At 47.4% G+C, this 19,929-nt stretch overlaps 1 protein-coding gene across 3 annotated transcripts in view; it reads right to left on the reverse strand.

Annotated features, from left to right (window-relative positions):
- The window catches only part of JAK1 (Janus kinase 1), a 127,364-nt gene that overhangs the window by 13,790 nt on the left and 93,645 nt on the right, over positions 1–19,929 (reverse strand). For all 3 annotated transcript variants that reach the window (XR_006601778.1, XM_004762938.3, XM_004762939.3), the window contains 7 exons: positions 18,977–19,140; positions 16,760–17,102; positions 15,057–15,242; positions 11,286–11,443; positions 8,940–9,063; positions 6,828–7,014; positions 1,696–1,802 (listed from right to left, as the gene is read on the reverse strand). Coding sequence is in view for 2 of the 3 variants with exons in the window: in XM_004762938.3 (XP_004762995.1) it covers positions 1,696–1,802; positions 6,828–7,014; positions 8,940–9,063; positions 11,286–11,443; positions 15,057–15,242; positions 16,760–17,102; positions 18,977–19,140 (1,269 nt within the window). In the remaining variant the exon portion in view is untranslated. The remainder of the gene's footprint in view (positions 1–1,695; positions 1,803–6,827; positions 7,015–8,939; positions 9,064–11,285; positions 11,444–15,056; positions 15,243–16,759; positions 17,103–18,976; positions 19,141–19,929) is intronic.

Raw genomic sequence — 19,929 nt, forward strand, 5'->3', positions numbered from 1 at the left:
ACAAATGCCACCATTTGTCATCTGTCATAGCCGAGTGGCGATGCATCTGCCCTGTCTCCCACATCCTGGCAAAGTCCTGTGACTATTCATTAAAGCCGCAGCTGTCACGAAGCGATTCATCAAGGTTATGGGAAGTTGTGTTCCCAGAACATCCCGTAAAAGCCGTATGCTTTCAGAATAATTACCCTTCCCCAGAAGGGCTGCTTATTCCAGTGGCCAAGTCATGGCAGCAGGCTTCCACAGCAACCCACAGAGGCCCGGGCACATTCTCCATCAGCCTCCTTCTGAGCCACTCCCTCGGCCTTCACCAGGCACCTGCCGTGCTTCCCCCAGAACTCTGCTTTGATGCCTTTTCCCCAAGAAGCCATCTGTGTCCTCCCAAGGCAAGGCAGCGTGGTCCTCTCTGATAGTCCCACATCCTGTTCTATTTCCCTACTTAGGACTTAGGTCTCAGTAATGGGATTATCTACTCAAGAGGCAAGAGCCGGCTCCCCCTCCAGGCCATGGGCCCTCCAAGGGTGGCAACCACAGCTGGCATGTGCAAGGGCTAAGTCACTGTGGGCTTGGCAAGCGCTGGGGGCACAGCAGATGGTTGGGACCTGCCCAGGGGCTTTAGGGCAAGGAAAGAAGGAAGGGCCCAAGGCCAGTGCCAAGTTTAGACAGAAAAAAGCCCAGGGTACTGCTGCCCTGGTGATTTTAATTTCTGGCCACAGCTCTGACCCTATGAGGGGGACAGAAAACAATAAAAACTGGCCTTCAGTGAAGAATGTATCCAAAGAGAAGTGGGAGGGGCGGTTGGAGCAGTGGGTTTCTACTTCCTGAAAACCCTACTCAACAATTTTAGGGATTAACTTAAAAAAGTAAAAAACTTACTTTTTTAAGTTACTCCCTAACAGATGTGAGCCCACAATTGGCTCTCCAACACCTGCCAAGTTGTGATCTCTCCCAGGCAGTCAACGGTTCCTTCCTTCCACAGCTGCTGGCATTTTGTCTCCTTAGCCTCCCTGGTGTGTGGCTCCGTGTACAGGGACTGGGGTGGGGACATGGAACAGAAAGTGGGCTTTGCCCTGGGCCTCACACCCCTAGCCAAAGCCCAAGAGCAGCTACCAGGGAAGCTGGGCCTGCCTACGGCTACAGACTCTGGGCAAAAGGCCTCCCAAGCTGGAGCACAGGTCCAAAGGATCTATTTCTCAAGACAGCTCTCCTGCAGGCTGCCACTGCACCTCACCAGCTCCCTTACTGTGCTCTGTATGCCCCAGCTTTGCTCCCTCTGGAAGCATCATCAGAACACCCAGACATTGAACTTGAGTAGTGCTCTGTCACACAGCATATGGTAGGTTAGCGCAGGTCATCGGCACAGACTCCCTCCCGGACACCCGATTCGTGCCGTCCTGTCAGCATCCCCACCCCGTTCTCCAACTCCTATGCACAACAGAAGGTCCCATAACCCTAGAAAACCCCACGAAGCCTGACGCATCCACTTCCCTTCAAAGAGAAAGTATCCCTAGGGAACACCGGGCAAGGCTGGAGGAGTGGCAGGGCGGTGGCTGAACAGCTCTAACTATGAAAGGAAAGCCCTTATTTATTCTCTGATAGGATTTCCCGAAACCCCGACTTCACTCCCCTAAATCCTCAGACTAGTCACTGTGAAGAGGCAGGCCCGAGGTGGACCCAGGAACCTTAGCAAAGACTCACTTGCACGATGTCTTTCTTGAGGATCCGGTCAAAACTCAGCTGGCTCATGGGGTAGACAGGCTGCCACTCCTGGGCTTTCTTTGTAGCCACCAGCAGATTGGAGATCTCTGTGGAAGAGAATGAAGAAGTCTGAGCAGGGTAGCAAGGGTTCAAGATCCGTTAGGCAATGCCTGCCAAACCATGGCGCTCATCAAACACATATCTGTGCATGTGTTAATTCAGTCATTCAGTAAATGTTTATTAAGTACTTGATTTAGGCCCCCAAGAGCTTGCAGGCTAATAACAGAGCCTATACTAATCAAATAATACACCCATCAAAAGGAAAGCTCCAATCAGTGCAGCTCCTCTCCAAGCCAGACCCAAGAGCTCGAGGGCTGACACAGCAGGATCTGCTCGGATAGAAGACCTTAGGGAAGGTCTGCCTACAGAAGTGACATTTTATTTTTTTAACAAATTATTCTTTTTTTTTTTAACATTTTATTTATTTGACAGAGATCACAAGTAGGCAGAGTGTCAGGCAGAGAGAGAGAGGAGGAAGCAAGCTCCCTGCTGAGCAGGGAGCCCCATGTAGGGCTTGACCCCAGGACCCTGAGACCATGACCTGAGCTGAAGGCAGAGGCGTTAATCTACTGAGCCAACCAGGCATCCCGGGAAGTGACACTTAAAAATCGGAGACGAGATACTCCCCACCGATAGGGACTGTGTCTATCTTATTTCCTGCTCTACCTCCACAGCTTGGTACGTGGTAGGTACTCAGGAAGTTTCTGTTCACTGTGTAAAGAATAATCAGGATATGACCTGAAGGACAAGAGCTGGGCAGGGAGGAAGCAGCAGTCTGCTGGGTCTAGGGGGTAATGGCAACCAAGGCAGGAGGATAAACAACATTGATCTTATGCAAAAGAACAGGACAGATAATCCAGAGAGAAGGTAGTACCTGAACCTCTCTCTGGGCTCCCAGCAGTGCCTGACTCCAGGGAGGCGCTAACTCAATGTATAGGTTATGAGCAGACCAGCGCCCCAACTCTACAGATTCAAATGGCAAACCGAACACTTTACAAAATCTGCCAGGCCACTAGGAGCACAGGGGGCTCGTGGAATTTACAATCCACAGAAGGTGCCTTCCCACCACGGAGCTACTTCAAGCTACATCACTGTGGGGGTTGAGAGAGCCCCCTTCCAGACTCAGACTGCAGTGAGAGGATTCTGGAACCCCAGAAGAACCTGAGCTGCTGAGGTCCAGGTGCCTGCAGTCAGCCAAGTAACTCAGCTCACATTTTCTGATTGCTTCCTGTTGGCCAGCCACTGCCCTAAGAGCTTTCCTCACAGTAATTCCTTTGTCCTTATGACAATTCTATGAGGTACACGGTACTTTTACCCTTCTTTTTTTTAATTTTTAAAAAATTTAAAAAAAAATATTTTATTTATTTATTTGACAGACAGAGATCACAAGTAGGCAGAGAGGCAGGCAGAAAGAGAGGGGTAGGCAGGCTCCCTGCTGAGCAGGGAGCCAGATGCAGGGCTTGACCCTGAGATCACGACCTGAGCTGAAGGCAGAGGCTTAACCCACTGAGCCACCCAGGTGCCCCTTTACCCTTCTTTTTATTCTGTAGGTGAGAAAACAGAGATTCAGTGAGATTAAACAGCCTGCTGGAGATCAGGCAGTTAATAAGCCCGGAACGCTCACACTTCAGTCACAGATGGCTCCAGGCTTGTACTTCCTCTGGCCCTACTGCGGGGTACAAATCTGGGAGCCACACACTGGGTTCAGGCACCAGCTCCCCTTATTACTATATCCTGGGTACCCTTTCTCTAGTGTGATCTCCTCCATTCTGTTATCCTGACTCCACTCTGGAACCTGGATAAAATCAGATTCAAACAGGCAACTCAGGACTGCCCTGATGGAGAAAAGACCAAGAAAGGGCCACCTAAATGGTGTCCCCAACAAAGGGTTGGAGCAGTGGGGGTGTTTTGAAAATCAGAGAGGAGGATGAAAACGGGCGTCATTTACGGGCCGATGATTTGTACGGTAGCTTCAGGAAGCATAGCACTAAAATCAACTGTGTGAGTTGGGGGAGATGTTAAATCTATTTTCTCACTAGAAAAATGGGAGACATAGCCATGCCCCTCAGCAGGCTGCTGTGAGGCATAAATAAGACAATGCACACAGAGGGCTTACTTCAGTGCCTGGTGTACAGGGAGTGCTCCAAAACTGGCAGCCATTGTGGTTAAGAACAGTATTACATCTCGGCCAGCACCACCATCCTGTACCAGCTTTGGCAAGTTAGAAGTTTACAGTGTCAGAGCCAAAGGTGCAGAAATCAGGCCCCTGGCCCCACTCCAGGATGAGGGAGTGTGAAGGTCAGTGATGACTGGGCCAGTGAATTCTGCTGGCTGGCTATCCCCTTCTTCACTTGATCTTAGCCAAAAGGCTGAGAAGCGACTGGCTAGCCCCTTCTTGTCACGGTCACCTTCAGACGTGGAGAGGGGCAGTGGGACTGGACAATACACAGAGATGGATGTGGGCTTGCTTTACTGTCACATCCACTTGAGTGGCCACCTGCTTTTCCTTTATTTCATGAGAAGTTTCTCAGTTGCACTTTCAAGTGAGAAACGCGGGTTGGAGTTGGACCATCAGAACCTTGCAGTTAAGAGGGCAGAAGCACTGAGGAACCAAAAATGACCTTCTCCTTAATTTTCATGTTTTTACCACTTCTCTAATTTGCGGGTGGCAGAGGCAAGACAGAGGGTTTCTGAAAGCCCACAGAAGCAGGCCTCATACACAGGCCTCATTCCTCCTCTCCCCACTGCCAGGCCCTTCCCTTCGCCAAGTCAAGAGAACTGGCTCTCACCCCAGAGCCTTGGCTGATAGCCGCCCCTGCACCTTTGCGGAGCATGATGGGATGTATGGGAAAGATCACCAGAGCTGGAGTCGGAAGACTTGAGTTCACTTCCCCAGTCATCCTCTAACTACCTAGACAAATATAATGGGAATTATAACACACTCTGGCTTGTTCTGAAGATTAAATGACTCTGAACATGAAAGACCCTCAAACAGGGCCTGGAGCATAGGAGCCCTCGTTATCATCACCGCTACTTGTTGCTACTATTATCACTGAACATCTCTGAGACTCCACTTCCGCATTTCTATAATAGCTACAAAGAGCCACTGTCAGATGGAATAAATGCAGATATGCATGAAAAGCTCCTGAGATTAGCAGGTACCCACAATATGGTGGTTACTACTGTAATCCTTCACATGACAGGCATCAGTGAACATGGACTCCATCTTAAGAGTCCATACTGATCCTGTCTTAAGAGTTCATACTCAAGTGGGAGAGACAGACACTAAGCACATTCGGTGTGGAGTTCCAGGAGCCTCATGAGAAGCCATGAGAGGTGTTCAGTCTGTTCCTGTGCTTCTCCAGTACTGTTACCAGATCCCAGATCCCGACTAGTAGGGTGGCATCATCGACACCAGTGACCTCCCCAGCTAATTCCAGCGAAGTAATCATGCCCCTGTCTCCCACCTGCCACCAGCCCTCGCTACCTGTGGCTGCAGCTCTCCATCTCCTCAACCTTACCCAAAGATCATGCATCCCAAGGAATATCTGTTAGGAGAGATCATGTGAGTAAATAGGGTCCTTGGGCTTTAAGGTTCTACCTCACCCTGAGGACTCAGGACCAAGGGGCAGACGTGTTTTTACCCTTACAGAACATCTTCAAGCATGGAAACAAAGGCTGCAGTTACCCCCAGAGCTGGCAGGAAACCCTATCTGATCAACAAGAACATAAGTCCTTCCTCTTTCACCAAATGCAGTGGCAGCCCCTTGCTGGGAGACCAAAAAGTGATTCAAACATCAAGAACCCAGGCCCCTCTGGATCCTGGTGTTGCTTCCTCTGCCCACCACTGACATCAAGGTTCACAAATTCCCTTAAGAGAACCAGAGGCATCTCTGCCAAAGAGACTCCTGAGAGCATCTCCCACCACACTTCCTAGGACATCAGAATGACAGTGCTGCCCACCCTTTCTCTGAGGCCTGGCCTTCTCTCAGGGAAGGATCTGACCCATGCAGGCAGCACCCTGCAGTAAGGGACGTCAAAAAAACACTTGCGGTAGATTGGTACTCAAACCCCTTTGACCCTGACCCTCAGTGAGACTCACTCCATTTCTCCAGGACTCAGTTTTCTCATCTGTAAGATGCAGCATTTGACCAGGTATTCTCTAACTGTCCTTCCAATTCTCACATTCTAGGAGATGATGACTCTGCTTCCAGGACAACGGTGACACTATCCACAGGGCTTCAAAAACAAGAACCAGGATCCTCACCCCTCCTCTCCATTTCACAACCTGACCCTCCCATGGCTTGGCACTGTAACTCCCCGGCATGACACCCAAAACCTCCTCTGACCCAAATCTTCCTCCCCCAACCTCACCTGCCCCTTCTGTCTAACTTCACCAGACACATTAGCCCTTCATCCCCTGCTTCTCTGCAGCCCCTGCTGTGGCCTGCCACGTTGCCCCTGCACACGCTCAGCAGGAAATGTCAACTAACAGGCAAGCCCCACGCTCACTGTCCAAGAACCACCTCCTCCAGGCAGTGTTCCATGCCACAGCTTGGATGTTTGACCATCCCTGTCCAAGGTGACTCAGTGGCCTCGGTTCCCTGGGGCATTTTCTGCATGTGACTGGAAACCCTCGGAGAGCAGGGACTGGGTGCCAGGCATTTCTGATGCTTTGCATTCACCATAGTTCTTGGCCCACAGAAGATGTGCCAGGAATGTTTCCCACATAATAAACCACTCACAAGGGAACTCTCAAGACATTTTATCTTAAAGAGGAAAGTGGTAAGCTTCTGCTTACTAATCCAAATGTGACTCTTCCTGAAGCCTGAGCTGCTTAAAAGAGGTGTGTAAATTTTATTCTACACATAACACAGACACTTGAGGGCCGGGATTGGAAGTGGGGATGGACTTGCAACAAGATGAAGTGAAAAATACCTAGAAACTGTGGGGGAGGGGCCACTTTCTTCCAACCAACCAGCCTCTCTGGGTTACCAGTGTCTTGGAGCATTGCCACAGGGCAGGGGGAACCCTGGGGGGACAGGACCCGTCTCTGGCCCAGGGAGACTGACCTCGGGGCTTGGGCTGGCAGCAGCGCTTCAGCACGAAGCTGATGTTGTCCGTGCGCAGGATCTGCTTCTTGAGGTGGCTCATCAGGTCCCCCAGGCTGGGGAAGCTGCGGTCCGAGCCGTGCAGGCTATAGCGGCCCTTCTGCACTTCGATCTGAAAGTTCTTGAACTGCTTCTGGCCACCCAGCACCTGCCCATCAGGAAAATGACCAGAAACCGAGTGTTTTAAACGGGTCAAGCAAATGTACCATGGGCATGTCATCTGTTAACAATAGGAGAAGCTGGATAAAAGACAGCTAGAACTCTGTATGATCTCTGAACCCTTTCTATAAAACTGTAATTATTCAAAAGTAAAATGTATTCTAAACAAGTAATCAAATAAAGAAACAAATCGACCCAGAAGAAGACACTGACCGAAGGGAGTTAACATTAGGGAGAAAGCATAACCGAGTAGGGACTTCTAACAGCATCACCTCATCTTAAATCTGTAAGAGGAAGTCCACTGAAAAACCAACGTCATGGGACTGCTATGATTACACAACAGAGCAAGAAACTTAGTAAGCACTTTGTAAAGACTGGCAAATATTATTATGTATGAAATAATAATTACTATAACAATATTTATCTAGGCAGTCTCTCAAACTGAGCCCTGCCAGTCATCTATTTGAGGAGAACCACCCTGGGAGGTGGCAGTCGGTGGTCCGGTCTATTTTCAGGACTCTGTGGCCCCACAGACTGAAGTATAAGCAGAGGTTTTCCTTCACAGGTGCTTTTTGTACAGAGAAAAATATTTCAGTAATGAAGGATGAGGGTCAGAAAAATCGACTTATGGTATAGAACAGGACAAGATATTTAAGATCCTAATGCCTTGGTTTATGCATGTTTATTCATCTGTACAATTCATCTATACAATGCGCATAATACCACCTATTTCACAGGGTCAGCATAAGGTTTAAATAAGGGAAGGCAGATAAAAGTGCTCAGCACAGCATCTGGTGAGCTACCTTGAACAGCAAAAGTAACCACAGCTATGATCCTGTTTCCCCAGATAATCTGACCCCAGGCAGACCATGCCTCTGAGTCACCGACATTCCTGGTACAGCGTAAGCTACTCCCCGTCCGAAGGCGGCTGGGCTGTCTCGTGCGCCCATCCATGTCCAAAACATGGCATGCTGCCCAGGAGCAAACCTGACAAGTTCTGACCTGCTGCGTCCACACCCACCAGGAGACCTTGCTGTGCAGGAACACTCCCAGGCAGGCAGTGGCACCTAGACACTTTGCCCAGGACACTTGGCAGCACTGGTTCCTTCAGCCATTTCCTCTTCCCACTCCTGACAGAGTCTAGCCCCCAGGGGCTCCTGTACTTTTCCTTCCACCGTCTGAAGTCTATGGCACGCTCGTGTGCTGACTTCCACCTTGCAGCTCCCCGCTCCCTGTTCCCCTGCTGCCCCAGTTCTCCCAGCTCACACTGACCAGTCAACACTAGTGTATTTATCTGGACTAATTCTGTAAAACTCATGGTCTTTTAAAATATTCCATTTCCTGTATTTTAAAAAACTGCATGAATGACAAAGGCTATACTACAGTCTAGTGAGGTAAGGTCAATAATTTTGGCTTTTATCTTTGTTTTGGGGATATCATTCACACCATTCCTGGATTCTAGCTACACTAGAGTCACTAAAAGAGTCATTTCCACTTGTCAAACACAGGACAGCAAGTCGTCTGTTAAAATGTCTGACTCAGTAGACACTGGCTCTAGGTCTCTGATTTTGTCATTAAGTATAAAATCATCCACTTGCAATAAGTCCATTAAACTTAACAAGAGTTTGGTGTGAACTGGTTTTCTGGCCACGCTCTACCTTCCAGAGCCACCATGGATCCCTGCCATGAGTCCCTTGAGAGAAGAAAGGGCCATGAGGTCTGGCTGCTTGGAAGTCTCCTTTTGAAGACTGGGGTTGTTCTGGTCAGAACTGCCAAGGATTTTCTCAGAAACCCAGGCTTTTCTAACCCCCCGCCCCAGTGTGGTCCTCTCCAGAGGAGCTCCTGGGCCTGCTGCACCAAATACCCCGTGGCGATATGACTTGGCAAGACTGACCAAGACTTTTCCTGACTGACCTCAGATTTCTCAAAGCAGGTGACCGTCATGAGGATATTATCAAAGTCGGTACAGCTCCACCTCAGCACATACATCCCCTCCTCGCTTCCTTCTTGCCGCAACTTATTGATGGCATATTCCGTGCTAGAGGGAGAGAAAGGGAAAGGGAGAAAGAGCTCATAGCAGATAACCCCACAGGATTTCCACATCTCTCACCTGACTTGAGGACTACAGACCCATCATGTTACCTGCCCTGGGTCCCGAAGTCCTGTTGAGCAGACACATGTGGCAGGCCAAGATGCCAAGAAGCCTCAAGGCCCATCAAGTCTCCGAGGTCTAGAAGAGCACTGGCCTGCCACCCAAGGCACTGGGCCTGACTTTGTCCCTGACATCCCCGCACATGTGGTCTCCAGCTTGCGCAGGAGATGTCCCCACAGGGGTGATGCAGGGCTGCCCATCATACAGCGCCCGCCACAAAATGGGGTCCCTCCCCGCCATCCCTAGGCTGCCCAACTAGAACACAAGCCTCAGGAGAGCATGAATTTGGAGTTATTCTGTTCACTGCTGTATCCACAGTAACCAGAGCACACATGGCTCACAGTAGCTACTCAGTGAATAAGTAATTGAATAATTAACACTGAATAAAAGAACAAAGAGAAAGATATGAATAGGGAATATGCCTGTCTATACTCTTTTGTAACCCCAGGATCAACCAGTGCTGGCACACAGAAAGCAGTGAACAATCACTAAATAAATCTACAAGTGAAGGCACCACATAGCCCGTGAGTGGTGGTCACTGTCAGTGAAAGAGGACTGACATGGTCAACACATGTACGAAAGGCAGAGACCAACCGCTCCGTGACCTGGAACATCATGCCTTTGCACATGGTGACCCCTCACCTGGGAGGCCTTTTCCCGCTTAAGGCCTGCCAAGTTCCATTGATTGTTCTAGTTTAATCTGATCTGAATGCTGCCTACTCAGAGGAGGTAGCTGATTTTCAGCCTCCCACAGAACACAAAGTGTTCACCGCTTCAGCAAATGCTTGTGGAGGGCCTGTAGTATGTTTCAGGGCCTGCTATGGACACTGAGGAAAAGCAGCGAGCAAAAGCACATAGTGCCTCTGTCTCCATGCAGCTCGTACTCTGGGCAGCGAGGCTAGGCAGGCGAGAAACAAACGAGCCGGAAATAAAGCAAGTCAGGAGGTAAGAAACGCCTCTGAAGAAAACTACAGCCCAGTGAAGGCGCCAGGAAGTGTGGTGTGGTGGAGGAAGAGGTGTTGTCACTTCACCGAAGGTAGCTGGGGAAAACTCCACTGATAAGGCGCTATCTGGGTGACATCTGAAGGAAGTGGTGTCTGTACACATTTCAGAGGAAGAGCATTCTAGGCCAAGGGAAGAGCGAGGGCCAGGGCCCTGAAGCCTAACTGTGGCTGGGATAGTCGAGGGAGGTGTTTTATTACAATGCTTGGCAGCCTGCTCTGCCTTTCTCTGTGTGTCTATCTGCCCACAAGTCTGTGAGCCTCTCGAAACTGGGATCCCCCACCAATGAACTCGCTGTCCGCAAGTAACCAGCAGAGGGAAGAGGTGGGAACCTATCATGAGGAAAGCAGCTGAAGAGATGCTTCCCCAGACATATTTCGGTTTGGGAAGAGAGACTCAGAAGAAATAGAGAAGCTGCTCTCCTCTAAAGAACAGTCCTTTGTGAAGGAAGTACACTGAATCCCCGCTGCTTCAAATGGCAGAAGTCAAGTGGCAAGGAAAAAATGATGGAGGCAAATTTCCAACTCCCTAGCAGAGACACGTACGTGTGTAACCATCAGAGCTATAGTCTCTGGCTGCCTCGTGCAGTACTCAATGCCCCATCACCGGAGGGATCTGCATAAGGGCTACTAGGTCTGAGATGCAAGTGAGACAAGAAGTCTACCAAAGCCCCTTGCAGCTCTATGGCTTGGTCACCCCACTGTTCCCACCATTTATCTGGCACTTTAAGACAACCTCACGCAGGATGCCATTGCTCACTACAGAGCAACTGGGATCCGTGTCCTATCTGTGTGTCTGGCACAGCATGGGGTTAGGAAGTGTAGCATCTTTTAGTCAGCTGTAGAGAAGTGAGGGGGTTAAACTGTGAGGAGACCCCAAGGGGGAAGAAGAAAGGGTCTATGGCGCGAACCAAGGTAAGAGATGACAGGAACCCCTGAGCAATGGACAGCAGGGATGGAAAAGATGGCACCAAGTCAATCCTCAACATGTTCAACCAGCCCCCACCTAAACAACTGATGATCCCTGTGTCTGAGGAGGCCACATGCCCCATTACTAAAATGTGGTACTTTTCCACCAATGGCAACTGAAAAGGTGCGAGAACCAACCAAATTGGACCGTGACAACCATTCTGTATGTTGTGGACGATCAATGGGGGAGCCACATCGGTGCAGAGGTAATGATGGGCATCTGCTGTGAGCCGGAAGTAGCCATCTATCAGGGACACAAAGGACAAGGCCTCTTCATGGGACGAGAGCTTCAGTTCCTGGTGAGAGAGAAGACACAGCCATGGTTACATCACGTGCCTACCACTTGAGGCAGCTGATTTTATGAGGAGGTCCACACTGACAAGATATTTAAAACACACTGCAGAACACATGACCTCAAAGTAACTGTTACCCCTTGCATTAATACAGGATTTTGACTGATTAGCATACGTTCTTGTCTATTATCTCCAAACTATCAGAAGAGGTATGGCGTGTCTGTGTGGGAGGAAGGGCAGAATGGGCAGCTGTGGCAGGCAGGAGACCTATGGAGAGGCTGCCACCCAGGTCCAGAGGGAGGAGCAAGCCTGCATCAGGGGTACAGTGGTATAAAAGTGGAGTTAAAAAAAAGTGGAGGAAGTAGGAGCAGAGGGTGTGCAAGTGGTCTTAGCAAGGAGCAATGACTGACTCAGGAGCATCAGTCCCATTTTACAGAAAAGAAAACAGAGGCACTGAGGCTTCCTCTCATACAGAGTTGGTCTAGAAAGTGAAACGCCCAGATTTTAATCCAGGAATGGTCCCAGACAATGATGAGGTTGCTAGATTAAGCCCAGAGACCTCTGAGGGTTTGGAGGAGGCAGAGAGTCTTACTCAAAGTGGGAGAGCAAAGGCAAAAATGGAGAAGATGAGAGAGGGAACTTCCAAGGAAGGAAGGTTTAAAAAACAACAACAACAACAAACAAAAAAACACCTGGAGGTGAAAACAGGTTAGTTTTTAAAATTTTTTTTGGCCTTGGTCATAGAGCCCTGAACAAAAATTACCCATGTGAGAGGAGCCATGGGCTCAACCAGGAACATCTTCTAGGGAAGGAAGAAGGAAAACCATTTAGAGGTTTGTCTCACAAGAACATTAAAAAGCACCGGAGCCTTCTGAGGGCAAAATGACATATGAGAATAAGACTCTGTCCACAGCAGTGGAGAAAGGACAGGCTGCTGTCAGAGAAAAACAGAGATGAGAAAATCAAAGTTTCCCTGTGGATAGAAGCAACTATAAAGGATGTAAGTAAGTGGGGCTAATGACAGCTATCTTGCCAAAAGAAGGGTCTGCTGTGGACTTGTGAGCCAAGGAGGTCAAGGCCACCACAGGGACAGATATTCAGTCAGGAGGCTCTGGGCTAAGTGTGCCTTCTTTCATCCACCTGCAGCTCCCCACAGAGCAAATGCAGGGTAGTCTGGCTCCAGCAGCCCTTCAACCAATCACATAAAAAATCAATACCACACAAACACTTAAGTTCCCTAGAACAGAAGTCTAAATGGAAATGGAAGATGTCAAGAAGAGGCAGAGAGGAGAGATATTGAACCTAATAACATGCTACCATCATGCTTTCCTGAAAGACCAGCAGCCAAAGTATTGCCTGATCAAAGGGCTTGGAAATTCCATGCCTAGGAAGGGACAGGGGAAAGAGATAAAGAAGAGAAAGCATCACGGTGTTAGCTGCAGGTTCTGGAACTAGTTTATGTGGGCTCAAGTCACAGTATCTCTACTGGCTATTATGGTGAAGCAGAGGTAATCATCATTTTTACAGGTCACAAACTGTCAAATATTTGGCCATTTCAAATGGTTTAACCTACAAGCTGTGTGACCCTGGGGAAGTTACTTAAGCTTTTTGTGCCTCAGTTTCCTCCTCTGTAAAATGAAGATAATAACACACCCATCACCTCCAAGGTCAATGAAAATGGAAAGAGTTTACATTTGTAAAGCACTCAGAATCAAAGTGCCGCATATAGTAAGAGCTAGTGTTTGTAAAGAAAAATGAAGTCCTGGAGAGATTGCACACAGTTCTTTCTCCCCACCTTCTTCCTACTCCCCACAGAGCACGCAGCTGGCAGACTCGCCAGCCCATGCAGTCCGAGGAGGCTCCAACCAAGGGGACAGGTGTGCTACCCAGGCGCCAGGCCAGACTCCACCAGCCGGGACAGGGTAGGGGCAGGCTCACCCACACTGTCCCAGCTGGCTGCTTCTCCGGCTCTGGTGCGCGTCTTCAGGGTTTGACCCAGCTGAAAAGCCAGAGCACGGATGCGCCAAGTTCTTCCTCAGGGCAGTCTCCGGGGTAGAGGGTGCCTTGGGGCTGAAGTTGCCACTTTCTCTGTCTACACCTGTCCATGGTCTCCCATGTCCCCACTGGAAACACATGCCTACAGCTAGGATTTCTGTCAAGACTAAAGAAGATCCTGAGGACACAGCACAAGACCCAGCCTCATGTCTGTAATGTGCTGAGTTAAGAGCACTTATTTTGACCTTCTCCCTCCCTCTGTCTCCATCTTCACACTAACATCTATCTGGACTCTTCTACTTCTCCCTTCACTCTAGTTTTCACTAACAGTTTCCTGATGAAATTAACTGTTTATTGCTAAAGGGGGAAGACTTAAACTACAAATAACAGCTGCTAATATTTGACTTTCCTAACAGTGTGTCTATATATATGCATACCTTTAAAAAACGTTTTGAACAAAATTGGTACTGTTCTATAGAGTTTTATATTCTGCTTTTTTCCACTTACAAAGCATCTTCCCAGATTATAAAATTTTAGCAAATTGTTTATGTAATATTCTACTACTTGGGTAGAATAGTCTACCATTCTCCTATTATTGTATACTTGGGTAATTTTCAGTACTTTTACACTATAAATTCCACTGAGACAAACATACTCATTCACAGACCACTGGCTTCATCTCTCATTGTTTCTGGAAAACAGCCCTAAGTTCCCAAATGGAGGGATGCATAAATACTTTCAAGGTTTTCAGTATGTGTTGCCAAACTGCTTTCCAAAAGGCAAGTTACTCTGGATGAACAGGGTGTTCATCTGTTCTAAACCAGAGCACCAGATTAGTTCTCACCACTGAGTGTTATCCTTTTGACACAGTTTTTGCCAAATCTGGGGAAAAACATGGTTTTTCCTTGGTGCTGACTACCTTCCTTTTGCGAGTGCCCCGCCTCTGTTGCCCATCCTCTCCACGTGCAGTCAGCCGTGACTTCCCCAACACAGACATGTTTATTTTGGCAGCGTTCCTACTTCCCCTGCCAAAACTGGCCTGTCTAAATTATGTCCTTAAATGATACCAAAAAAGAGGAAGTGAGATTGAACACCCCCCTTCCTCCATCCGAGAGTGACTAGGGTGTGCCTGACACCACAACGAGAACAGCCACTGTGGCCACAGCCTCCAGCCTGACCAGTCTGCTGGCATGCAAAGCGGGGCTTCCCACCAACCTCATCCCAGAGGAAGCACTGGACTCGGATTCCACAGAGAAGCCAAAGGAGCCCTTGGGGGAAAAAGCTAATGTTCACCCATCCCCTTTTCCTTCAAATCCACTCCCCTTCATGAATTAAATATTTATGCTGTATAACATCTTTGGGAGGGCAGCAAACCCAAGGTAGAGACACATTGGCAAAACCAAAGAGAGGCACTCAAAAATCCCAGTGTCACTCAAAAACCAGTATTGATAATGTCAGTGAAAACAAGAGGAATTTCTGGCATTAAGGAGGAGAAAGAGACGGTCGTCAGATATTCTCTTTGGGACAGGAACTCCATAAAGCAAGTGGCGCATCACTGTCCTCCACAAAGTCTCCCTCTCGTCACCGGATCAAGACAGAATTACTTCCCTAGCAAACTTACCATTTTTTTGTTGTCCTGCTTATTGATGCTGACCACAGACTCCTTTATTACAATGTGAGTGATTTCAGGGAAATAAGAAAAATTGTTCCACTCTTCCCGGATTTTGTTTTTCTCCTCATCCTTCTTGTGTTTATTTTCCAGTTTTTTCCGTTTCAGTTTGTTTTTTTCCTTTTCAACAGGAACAACCTGATAAGACGCATACAGGTGCCAGAGTTAAGTTGGCTTTCTCATTTTCTACTGGTGAAAAAGGTTCATGCTTCTGGAAAACTAAAGCAGGGCTTGCTTACGTTCAAAGAGAAGAAAGCCAGCCTGCCTGGACTTACAAAGGAACTGGGGGAGAGGGAACAGGTGGGTTTAGGATTGCAGTTTTGGGGCCAATCAGGGAATCTTGGGATTTTATACCTGGGAGGGACCTTAACGAGCACAGTGACTAAATGCTTCACATAATCTATAATGTACAAGTGAACTCAAAGAGGGAAATAACCGCCCACTAGACAGGCATCTACCATCAGGTCCTCTCACTTCCAGACTGATAAATGTTTCAACACAAGCACAGAACATGTCTTCCCAAATGTGGCTGGACAGAACCTGAGCTTTCTCCTTTTAGAGCCTACCACTGATTAGCTTGACTTCCTAACAACATTTAAGTTGAAACTTTCAAAAGGAGATATGAATCCCATGCTTGAATAATCTGCTACTTATTAACTAGTTGGGCCACCAATTTGAGCCCCCATTTGCCTGTCCGTAAAACAGAGCTTACACTTCACAAGGTTCTTTGAGGATTAGGTAAGTTCTCATTAAGAGTATACCTATTCTACAGAAAAAAAGCACCCATTAAGTGTTAAGCATTGTTTTCTTAGTATGAATAAGAAGGAGAAAATAAATCTCACCATTACTTTAGTATTATCCATAATGATGATGATGGCAGCTCTAATAATTTTTGAACATTTATTACATGCTGGGCTCTGTGCTGCCATTTAGTTCTCTCAACAGCTCCGTAAGGCAGATCCAGTAAGTATCTCCATTGTACAGATGAATAATATGCAAATGATACAGGGGAAGTAATCCCCCAAGCTGGAGAACTATAAATAGTGGCACCCGGATCTGAACCAGGTCCATTTAGGTCTAAAACCCAGGCTTTTAAACCACTCTTCTCCATTGCCTCATCCAGCAAATACTTCAAAAACAGCAGCTTTAAATCGCAAAATCAATTACCCTATTTCATGGAGCCAGAAGCCTAAGTTCAATTCTTGGCACAGTCGCTCATTGGTTAGTTATGACCTTGAGCAAGTTTCTTAACTTCTCTGTGCCACTTTACATTCATCTATAAAATAGGGATAATTGGTAGTGCATTCCTCAGGGCGCTTTTTTTTTTTTTTGCATAAATGAGTAATACATGTAAAATGCTTAGAAAAGTACCTGGTACATGGAAGGTGCTCAGTAAATGCCTGCTATTATTATTATATGACTACATATTATATAGGCCATTGTTCTGTTTCTCTGTGTCCCTACAGAACTCAATAAATGCTTACTCTGATCTACTGCTGCACGAACACAATAAAAGACACATGGTCTCTAACCCGAACACCCTCAGCTGCTGGGGGTGATGGACATGCAAACAGGGTAGTCCCAATCAGATAAACAGAACAGGTCTGTTCTGATGCACATCGGTCCATGCTGATCAGCTACCCACCACCACTTACATTTGGTTTCTGTCTCCACTGGATTCCAAGATTTCCAGTTACCATCACTTCATAGTAGAGAACGTTTCCACTGTCGTTTGGATGAAACCAATTCAACTCATTTTCTGAAGAAATCAGTAACATGGAAGTCTCAAATATTTCTGCGCCGTAATGTTTTGTCAGTGTTTCCAAGGTGGCCAGGTACTTCACCTTTAGGTCATGAGTAGATACACTGCTGTCGCAAATAGTCTTGTTGTTAAATTCCTTTAGGAAATCCTTGAAAACATTATTTATCCGCATCCTGGTGAGAAGGTTCCTCTGTCTGATGGACTTATTTAATGTTTCTGGAATATAACGCTTGTAGCTAGAACAAAGTAGAAAAATAGGGCTCTCTTTCATGTCCTGGTCAGCAGAGAACAGTCCAGAAACAAACCCAAGTCTACAAATCTTCCTTCCACGTGTTGCCCCATGAGAAAGGAAAACCTATCCCCAAGGGGGTTCTTAGATGGGGTAAGCACGAGGAGAGGATAATCACAAGGAGAAAAAAGTGAATAGGGACTGGAAGAGAGGGAAAAACACATGTTCCACAAGTTTTACTGAAACGGGAATTCCTGCAAGTATCACCCAGTTTTCTGGGTCACAACGGCAGGCAGCAAAACTGACTTCGTGTGTTCACTGGCTGCTGTCATTGTTCCTGCGCTCGCTGGTGCCCATATACACTAAGACTCAGCCTCAGTTAGACAGTGGTTTGAAAGGTGTCAAGAGTGATTATAGATATTCTGTATATTCTACTTTCAGGTCTGTTTTATACTTTCTCTATAAGATCACATGCTGCTTTTATAAGAAAGGGGAAAACACACAAAATCTAAATACAAACGACTTCGTGTCTGCCATATCAAAGTGTCCTAGATGTGGTAAGCGGATTGACAAGGAAGCTGAAGGATCAGTTACTTACGCTCCTGCTGATGGAAGTGTATCTATGACTAACAGTCTCAACAAGAAGAGTATGAACACCCATGAAGGGGCGCAGACAAGTGGGGAGACTGGTCTGCCTATCACTGCCAGGCCTGAGATGGCATCTGGCACTGGGCAGTCCCTGATACACAAATGCTAACAGTGGGAAACTGCAAAGTTTGGAATTTAACCCCACAAACACTGTAACATTTTATTTTATTTATTTTTGAAGATTTTATTTATTTGAGAGAAAGACAGTGAGAGAGAGCACAAGAAAGGACAAGATCAGAGGGAGAAGCAAACTCTCTGTGAGCAGGGAGCCCAATGCGGAACTCGATCCCAGTACTCGGGGATCATGACCTGAGGATCACGGGAGCTGCTTAACCAACTGAGCCACCCAGGCGCCCAACACTGGAACATTTTAGATTAAGGCAACAGAGAGGAAGATTAAAGGGGAGGTGTCATTTTTCACCTTAGTCTCATGACAAAGGACAGAGGAGGTGCCCAGAGCAAAAGCCACAGAAAAAAATGAGAAGGCAGTAGCAGAGTACGAATCCAGCCCCAGCTCTGAGGAGCAGCCCCCACTCTGTGCTCACTTCCTGCCAGACTCTGCCCCAGGACGAGAGATACACGGAGGAAACTTCTGAGAGATACACGGATGAGATACACGGGACGAGATACACGCTTCTGAGAAAGCGCATGCTGCCTGTCACAAACAATATAGCTCTAAATAACTCACTCTTCACAATGAGACATTTGTAAGAACTCCTTAGTAAATACACACACATTTTATAGATGGGTTGAAATTACCCAGATTGAACATGTCTTCATAAAGATTTGATCATGAATGATATTTTTAAGTAAATACAGTTTTCTTGTGGTAACATTGTTCACATCAGCCTCATGGCTCTCTGGTGAACTCTAGTTCAGGGTGCCTGTAGAATATACTGAGAAGGATGTTAACATGGGTCCTGCACAAAAGGAAGAGGGTAGGGATAAAGGCAATGCCTACCATGGGCAGAAGCACATGAGGTAGGCACATAGCCCACCGATCTGATTGGCTTCCCTAGCCCAGAGCTTTCACCCAAGTCAGCCAACATTCAGTATCAGGTCACTATTATCATTATAACCGTGCTGCCTTTTATAAATGTTCTAAACCAGATTTGGGCTCTGCAGAGAGAAGCGGTCAGCCAAAAACTGGCAGCAATTACACAGCGCCGGGTGAGGACATATAAAAATAGCACCATCCCCACAATCAATTCTTCAGCCAGCAGGAAGATTTACCTGATGTCCTTGGGCAGTTCTGGCAACTGCATCTTCTTCATCATGGCATAGTGGGAGATGGCCAGGACAGCCATTCCCAGACACTCGTTCTCGATATCATGCCCATCCTGCTCGGTCTTGGGGTCTCGAATAGGAGCCAGACATTTGACCAAATCATACTGTCCCTTTGGAGCAGAAATGAGAAGAAATAAACCACCACTGAAGTTTCAATAGTCCACCCCATCTCTGTTCTTGAGAGGAAGGTTCCCCACACAGGGAGGTGCCACCCAGAAAAGCAGGACAGCAATGAGACTAACAAGATCTACAGCTTCTCTGGCACCAAAGCTCCTTCTCAACAGATGGGTATGGAGGGGCTCAGGAAATGTTCTCCCCAGGTTAATTCATTTGTTTAACAAATATTTACTAAGCAGTGTATTAGCTGCTGCTGAACAGCATAAACACGTGAGGCCCCTTCTCAGGACTTATCTAGAAATGATGGCGGCCAGCAGCACGGACTGGGCTCAGATAGCACCTGGGTAAGGGAGAGTGACAGCTGGCTGGGGTTGGCTCTCTGGTCCTGCAAACATATGCTGAGATATCCTAGCCTGGGAACTGAGTGTATGACAGGCATGGTACCACACCCCGTTCTGAGGTAGACTTAGAGAAAGGGGAAGGAATCCACATTTTACAGTGCATCATTACCACAGAGAAGTTTATCAGCATGTGTTGTTTAAGTTCTAGTAGTGAAATGTCTCACCAAAATATGCCCCCCTCCCTGGTGGAGGGGCCCAGCATTCCAAGAGCCAGTGAGGGCTTCAAAAACAAAAAAGAAAACTAAAAATCAGTACCTGCCACTTGTTGTACAGAGTAATGACAATGATGTCAGTGCTAACTCCCCTTTCTTGAACCCTAACCTCAGTGCTTGACACTGTGCTAGGTTTCTTATTTACTGTTTCACTTAATCTTCACAACAG

The sequence above is a fragment of the Mustela putorius genome, unplaced genomic scaffold, assembly GCF_011764305.1.
Source record: "Mustela putorius furo isolate JIRA1106 unplaced genomic scaffold, ASM1176430v1.1 tig00003853_pilon_pilon_pilon, whole genome shotgun sequence".
In the NCBI taxonomy this organism is placed as follows: domain Eukaryota; kingdom Metazoa; phylum Chordata; class Mammalia; order Carnivora; family Mustelidae; genus Mustela; species Mustela putorius.